Source organism: Pyrus communis, chromosome 1 (genome assembly GCF_963583255.1).
Source record: "Pyrus communis chromosome 1, drPyrComm1.1, whole genome shotgun sequence".
Classification (NCBI taxonomy): domain Eukaryota; kingdom Viridiplantae; phylum Streptophyta; class Magnoliopsida; order Rosales; family Rosaceae; genus Pyrus; species Pyrus communis.
This window is the reverse complement of record NC_084803.1, coordinates 19,921,744-19,929,555: the sequence shown is the minus strand read 5'-3', so window position 1 is coordinate 19,929,555 and position 7,812 is coordinate 19,921,744. Positions and strand designations below refer to the sequence as shown.

General features: G+C 37.2%; 1 protein-coding gene across 1 annotated transcript; it reads left to right on the top strand.

The window, feature by feature from the left end:
• Positions 1 to 680: 680 nt before the first annotated feature.
• On the top strand, positions 681 to 2,948 carry LOC137711808 (cytochrome P450 81Q32-like). The gene is made up of 2 exons (XM_068451008.1): positions 681 to 1,618; positions 2,073 to 2,948. Exons 1-2 carry the CDS (start codon positions 728 to 730, stop codon positions 2,679 to 2,681), a joined length of 1,500 nt encoding a protein of 499 aa, XP_068307109.1. The 5' UTR covers positions 681 to 727; the 3' UTR covers positions 2,682 to 2,948.
• The last annotated feature ends 4,864 nt before the right edge of the window (positions 2,949 to 7,812 follow it).

Below are 7,812 nucleotides of genomic sequence, written 5' to 3'. Positions count from 1 at the left end.
CATGATTAGAACTTTCATTGAATGAAAAAACAATTCATTTCCGTTTCAATTTACAAAGATCTTTTGTATAGACAAAGCGATTATACAGAAAGAAAATTCAAATTAAAAACTCTTGAGTGTATAAGTAAATCCCTTTAAGATAGAATTGACTATCTTATTTTTGTTTCTAGAAGTATAAGGTTTATGCTTTTTTTTTTTTTTTTCATGTATTCTTTTTTATTGTTTCTGTTTTACGAAAAGAAATGTTTATATCCTCCTAATTAGATGTCATTTTTTTTATTATTAATAAAATTTATGTTGTACCGTTGGAGTTAAAAAAAAAAAAAAAACAAACAAAGACACTGCAGTTTTTTTTTGTCTACCCAAGTCTCTTTCAACCAAAAATAAGAATCAATGACAGAGGCCAAAACAATTTAAAAAATATAACTGAATTGAAATTAGTTGGAGTGGACATTTCAATACCACAAATTGAGAATCTTTTAAAAGTCAGAATCATCATGTTAGCGCATACGCCATCTTTTCCAAATATGAAAAGATAAAAGTTTTAGTGTTCTAGACCTCCCGAGTGATGAAGAAATCATTTTGTCATTGTCCTTCATACGACTTGGGCACTACGTCCCTCCCTGTACATATAAATACCGCAGCTTTGTATTATATAAAACCACATCCAAATAAAAACTCAACAAAATTTCAACCATTTATTAAGCAAAGCAAAGCGCGCAAAACCATGGAAGACATCTTGTTCTATACATCCCTCCCTCTCATCTTCATTCTCTTCACTTTCAAGTTTTTCCTCCAAATCAAACGTCACAATCACCAAAACCTCCCACCAAGCCCACCTTCTCTTCCAATCATCGGCCACCTCCATCTCCTAAAACCCCCAGTCCACCGAATCTTCCGTCGCCTCTCCCAAAAATACGGCCCCGTCTTCTCTCTCTGGTTCGGCTCACGCCGCGTGGTCATAGTCTCATCCTCATCCGTTGTCCAAGAATGTTTTACAACAAACGACGTTGTCTTAGCAAACCGTCCTCGACTGATCATGGGAAAGCACTTGGCCTACAACTACACCAACATGGTGTCGTCCCCGTACGGCGACCACTGGCGCAACCTACGCCGCATTGGCGCCGTCGAGATCTTTTCCTCCGCTCGACTCAACACGTTCTCAGACATCCGAAAGGACGAGGTGAGACATTTACTTGTTAAACTCTCACAAAACGCACGCGATGGTTTTGCAAAGGTCGAGCTCAAGTCAATGCTCAATGAGCTGACGTTTAACATCATAATGAGAATGGTGGCTGGGAAGAGGTACTACGGTGATGACGTGTCGGTGGACAAAGAGGAGGCGAGGCAGTTTAGAGAGATTATGAGGGATGCGTTTGCTTATGGTGGGGCTGCGAACCCAGCTGATTTTTTGCCGATTTTGAATTGGTTTGGGGTTAATGGGTACGAGAAGAAGGTGAAGGCGTTGACTAAGAGGGTGGATATGTTCTTGCAGGGTCTGATTGATGAGCACAGGAGTAAAGGAAGAAATGGCAGTAGTATGATCGACCATTTGCTTTCCCTGCAGGAGTCACAGCCTGAATACTACACTGACCAAATCATCAAGGGTCTCATTATGGTTAGTACACAACACTATTTTCTTCATCTCATGCATTTTTTTAATTACCATAAAGCTTTGATTTATAAAGGAGTCAATAGAAAGATAAGGTTTAATTTGTTTGTTTGATTAATCCCAAAGAAATATATAATGCTAGGTACATATTATGATATATTTCGTTACCTTGTATTTGTATTTTAAGAATAATTCTAGGCACACTAAATTTTTACACGAAATTTGTGTAATAAATACGTGGAACCAATCAACTTTGTACTTCATTCAAGTTGAAATTAAAGCTAGAACAAAACTAATCGGCTTTGTAATTTAATTCAAGTTGAAATTTGATTAATAATTGTAATAAAAAAATTTGTGGTGAAGAATGTTCGACATGATTTGGTGAATAAATTTGATGTAAATAGCGCCACCTTTATTTTTAACTATTAATTAACCAAATATTAATCAATTTTTTCATCAGGTCATGTTATTGGCGGGTACTGACACATCAGCTGTGACACTAGAATGGGCCATGTCCAATCTACTTAACCATCCACGCGTGCTACAAAAGGCCAATTCTGAACTAGATGCTATAGTTGGTAGAGAAAACTTGGTGGATGAACCAGACATCTCCAAACTACCCTACCTACAAAGCATCATCTCCGAGACACTCCGATTATGCCCGGCGGCTCCAATGTTAGTACCACATTTGTCATCTGATGATTGCATTATCGGAGGCTTTGACGTGCCACGTGACACAATGGTATTGGTCAATGCATGGGCGGTACACAGAGATCCTGAATTGTGGGATGAACCTGAAAGCTTTAAGCCTGAGAGGTTCGATAGTGGTGAAGATTTTTCACATAAACTCATACCATTTGGAATGGGAAGAAGGGCTTGCCCTGGAGCAGGCCTAGCGCAGCGTGTGGTGGGATTGACCTTGGGGTCATTGATTCAATGCTTCGACTGGAATAGAGTGGGCGAGGAAATGGTTGACATGACTGAGGGCAAAGGAACCACAGCACCAAAAGCCATTCCATTGGAGGCTATGTGTAAAGCACGACCTATTGTGAGCAAGGTTTTATCTTAAGCTAGGGATAATATTGTGTTAACCCCAGTATGTACAATAATCGAGCATTGTATAAGCTCATATATTTACTCTTACAATAAATTCAATTAACCATAGCATGTGGTTTTGTTAAAGTACTTTTTGTGATAAATTAAAATACCGAATTTGCTTTCTTTAGTTGGATTTTTTTGAAAAGTTGCACTAGCTCCAGATTAAGGGTATTAAATAAGTGATTGAGCCGTAAAAAAGTTGTGTTGATTTTAGTGAATGAATGATGATTGGCCTCTCGAAAATTTGTGTTTGCTTCCTTATAATGAATTGACTAATTTTTTATGTTGAAAATAGTTTCCTGTACATTTTAAACATGTCCATTTTAAACTTACAAACATTTAACTAAAATTAGTTTCCGAACATTCACTATTCTAGTATCCAAATGTCCTTCTTCTCCTTCACCAACCTTCATTGGATTGTCTTCTCCATCGTCGTTATTGTTGGCCGGTAGCCCACCCCTTCCACCACCTCCCCCCACACATCTCCTTTTCTTTCTCCTATCAAAGTCTGGAATTCTAAATAAACAACTTTAAACTTTTAATCTTGTGATCTTCCACGAGTTGTAATCTCGCAGATTTCCAAACCCCAGTTTTACCAAGTGAAGTGGGCCGTTGGGAAAAATATAGAATGGAGATGGGTTGTTGGAAAAGAGACTAGAGTGAGGGGTATGTCATTATAAAAGAAAGGATTAAGGATAAGTCGCAAGAAAAGAGACGAAGTAGGTTGGGGTCGCCAACTTCAAGGACCATTTTGGCTAAAAAGTCAACCCAAATATTGTCTGTTTGTTTATAAATTTAAAAAATGCTACTCTTACCACATATTTGTACCATCTTTCTAAGAGTGTCTCCACTAGTTGGTGGAAGGTAAAGGCAAACGCAACAATGTTGTCCTTCAACCCAAGAAAACCCTTCTCCAGAAGTCCATAAAATCAAGGGCAGGTGGTAGGCCAATCACTACTAGCCCAGATGCCCAGCTCTCTCAAGCCCGGCCTGCTACCTTCGGGCAAGCTAACATCAGCATTACTTCATGGTGACACCAGAAGCATATTTAAATTCTTTTTATGTCACACGCGCCTAGAAGGAGAGTGGCCCAACAAAGATTCCAGAGGTGGGCTCTGGTACAGCAGATATCACAAAACCCTCCAACGAATAGTTGACATGGCAAATTGTAGGTCGTTGGATTTCCAACAGTCAGAGGATATTGACCGTCGGATTTCTAATAGTAAAAAAATTACAATATTACCATTAAGCCACATGGCGTAATCTAGTGCGTCCGATTTCAAATCAACGACCAGGATTAATCTAACATTAAAAAATAATAAAAAAATCAGTAAAAAATAGGGAAAAATTATAAGAAAAAATCAGAAAAAATTATTAAAAATTAGAATGGTTTTTTATATTGTTGTTCAATGTCGTAGTTGATTATATGATTATGGGAGTTTTTACCAAATTTTAAATTAATTATGTTTGTTGTGATGCTATGCTTTTACCTTATATTTGAAATAATTTAGTAGAATTAAACAATTGTTTTATTTTCAAAGTGTAAAAAAATTAAAAAAAATTATTTACTTGCCCTTGCTCTTTTCAAAGTGGTGGGGGTGCAGAAAGGCAAGTATTATTCAGAGTGATTAATAAGGGCAACTTATATGCTCTTACCCTTGTCTTCCACCAACTGGTGGAGATGTTCTAATAGAGATGAGACTCACATGTTTTGGTGAGCCCTACCTCTATTAGAAAGATGATACAAATGTTGATACAAATATGTGGTAAATATAACATTACTTTATAAATTTAGAGAGAATTTTGATTGACATCCCTCTTTTTAGATGAGGTCAATAAAATTGGGTACGCCTGAAACGGGGCATTTTCACCAGGAAATTACGTTGAAATGGGCCCACATGTTGAAGTGGCCCAAATTTGATTGTTTGCAAGAAATTACATGTAAATTGGACACATAAGGGTATGTCGTTCCTACTCTCTCTCTCTGTTATTTGGCAATTCAGAAAGTTGAATTGACATTTGGGCACCTACAAGTATAAACTGGTGGCTTGCTTACTAATTGATAGGAGCATATTCATGCGACTTAAATGGCTTGTTCTCGTGCATTTACGTTATGTTTCTTTAGTTAGTTTAGTCCTTTATGCTTCTTTTGTGTGTTTTCAGGATAATAAGACGTGTTTGACGAAATGATGCATTGTGGAGTGTTTTGAAGCACTATTGGGCTAAGGATGGATAGCTTATGCTTGGAGCCCAAGTGTTGGATGAAATTGAAGGCCTTGTAAGCACTTGAGGACACAAAACAATGGCCCTAACCCAATTACATTCACCTTGCCTTGGGCTTAACACAAACACCATTCCTTGCCATGCAAGGGGGAGCAATTTGGGTCCATTTCATGTACTTAAACCCTAGCCCAATCAAACAATCCATCAAAGCCATGCAAAACCTCTAGCCCAATCCATAATCACTTCAAAGCCATGCAAAACCTTTCAACACCCTTTAATCATCCCCCTTTAAGTTATGATTTTATTTCCTAACCCTACATGCATTATTTATTAGCATCTTCACATGCATTCACACACACTTCACACAAACAAACAACTCAATACCGTGCATTTCCACAGTCCCATTCAACACATGCATTCCCTTCACATTCACCCACATGCACATTCAATCATTCACTCATGCACCCTTTATTCTTCATCAATTCAGCCACAAGACATTATCATTGCATAACATTCCATTTCCACCTTTTTCCAACCTAATTCACATGCATATCAACCCTACATGGATTCACTTTTCATAATTCATCATCAATCTCACTCCTTTGCCGTGGCCTTCATTCCCATTACCACCAATCACATGCATCATCATCATTCAACCAAATCAGCCACATGCAACTCTTCATCATTCACACACCATCACACTAATCCAAACCGTGGTTTTCACATTCATTTCCACCAGAAAACCAAGCCTAACCCGTGCATTCCCCCTAATTCCAGCACCTACACACCTTGCCACATGCTTTCCAGCTTTCCCCTTCATGATTGCAGCTTTCCAAGCTTTCCCCCTTCATCATTAAGCCACATTCACTCCCATTTCTCTCCCCTTAAACAGCCCTAACCCGTGCATAATTAAAGGACACCATTCAACACACACATGCACCCAAAACACATCCATGCCGTGGCCTACATTCCATTTCCAGCTTTCACATGTTGTCCTAGCTGTTTTTCCATCATTCCTCCACACAAACACCTTAAACAAACAACCATATATCCCTCCACTACTCCTATAAATACCCTTGCATTCATTCATTCAAACATCATCTCATTTCATACACAACACACCACAAACACACCACCAAACTTCCTTTGCCGTGGCTTCCCATCTCTCCCTTATAATCCAAACACCATTCCTCTTCCATTTCAATCATTCCCCAATCCATTCAACACACCAACAACATCCCTTAGACCTTATGCTACAATAAAGAGGAAGAGAAGAGGGCCTAAACGTTAATACAATTCAAGTTTGAGTTGTTGGAATGTTTAGGTGTTTCTTTGATTTCAATGTTTAATTTTAATTCTCTTTGTTTTGTATGAGGAACTAAACCCCCCCTTGGCTAGGGGGGGATTCTAAATATATGTTTATGCTTGTATTTTGATTTGATTAATTCCAATTGCGTTTCATAAATTGTGGATTCAATTCGTTTAACCGTTTGATTGATAACTTATTTATGTATGTTTATTAAGAATGCGCGCTTAATTTTCATGCATGAATATGACGCTAGAATATAAGTGAGTTTCACCTAATCGTTATGAACTTATATTCACAAGTAGTGGAGGTTGCTTATAAACAATCGCGTTAAATGAATTCTTGGCACGAGTTTCATGCTCATCATAGTAACGAATGCCTCGTCAACACTTATAGTTTTCATGATGCTTAATGATCTTTGATTGTATCTTTATTGTGCTTTTCACGTAAAGGACTTTTGGAGAATGTTGTGAATTGCGTTGCGCTAACCCATCCAATTCATTAACTTAAGGAAAACTTGACGGTTAATTTAAGCGGACCTAATTGACCCGGGGCGTTGAGTTTCATGGTTTATTGAAATGCAATTGGAAATCGTTTTATTATGCAATTATAACATATGTGGAGATGAACCCTTTAGCTAGCATTCATCCATTCTATTCCATCATCCATGAGTTCTTTCTTCTTTTGTTTTTGTTTTCATTAATTTCTTTTTAGTTAGAGGCGAATTTGAAGCCATGAACATATGTTGGTTATGATTTGATTTACTCCAGTTATGAATTCATGAACTTTAGATGTGGTTTACTTTTCTGTTTTGATTAAGAACTTGTTTATGTATGTGGGTTGAGGGTCGACACTTAATTTGCATGCCTAAACTTGATGCTAGGATATAAGGGAATTTCACCTAATCGTTATGAACTTATATTCATGAGTAGTAAAGATCGCTAGTCACGATTGTGTTTAGTAAACCCTAGGCGGGATTAACAATCGTATTCCATAGTTATGAATGCCTAGTCGATGTTTATGATTTCCGTTGAACTTAATGATCTTTGTTGAATGTCTCTATCATGCGTATTCCATGGTTAGGGACTTTGATTAAGAATAATTTGGTTGTAATGCGTATCCCATTCAATCCAATGAATCTAGGGAAATCTGAAAGTTAGTTTAAGCGGACCTAATTAACTTGGAGCATTGTCATTCATCGTTTGTTGAAGTCATAACTGGGAATCAAATTATATGTATATGTTCATGTGTGGATAAGGAACCCTCTAACTAGTTTCTCATCATTTTATTTCATCCATTTCGTTTTTACATTCTGTTTTAATTAGAATCTGTGCATTTAGTTTAATTTCGTTCAAAACCTAAATCCCCCTTTACTTTATTGTCCAATTTAGTTAGAAATCAATTTATTTTATGTTTTAAAACATTTTGAGTATTTGGTTTGTCTTAGTGTTTTAAAGTTTAGTTTTGTATTCTTTGAGTCTAGTTTAGTGTTTTATATTATTTTTACGTTTTTAAGTCAATTTCCAAGAGATTAACAATCTCTCCTAATCCCCGGTCCAGAACGATCCCTACT

Excerpts from the sequence above, each read along its gene's own strand:
- LOC137711808 (XM_068451008.1), top strand. The coding sequence starts at position 728 with ATGGAAGACATCTTGTTCTATACATCCCTCCCTCTCATCTTCATTCTC. Across the intron at positions 1,619-2,072 it reads TCATCAAGGGTCTCATTATG|GTCATGTTATTGGCGGGTAC; the intron begins GTTAGTACACAA and ends TTTTTTCATCAG.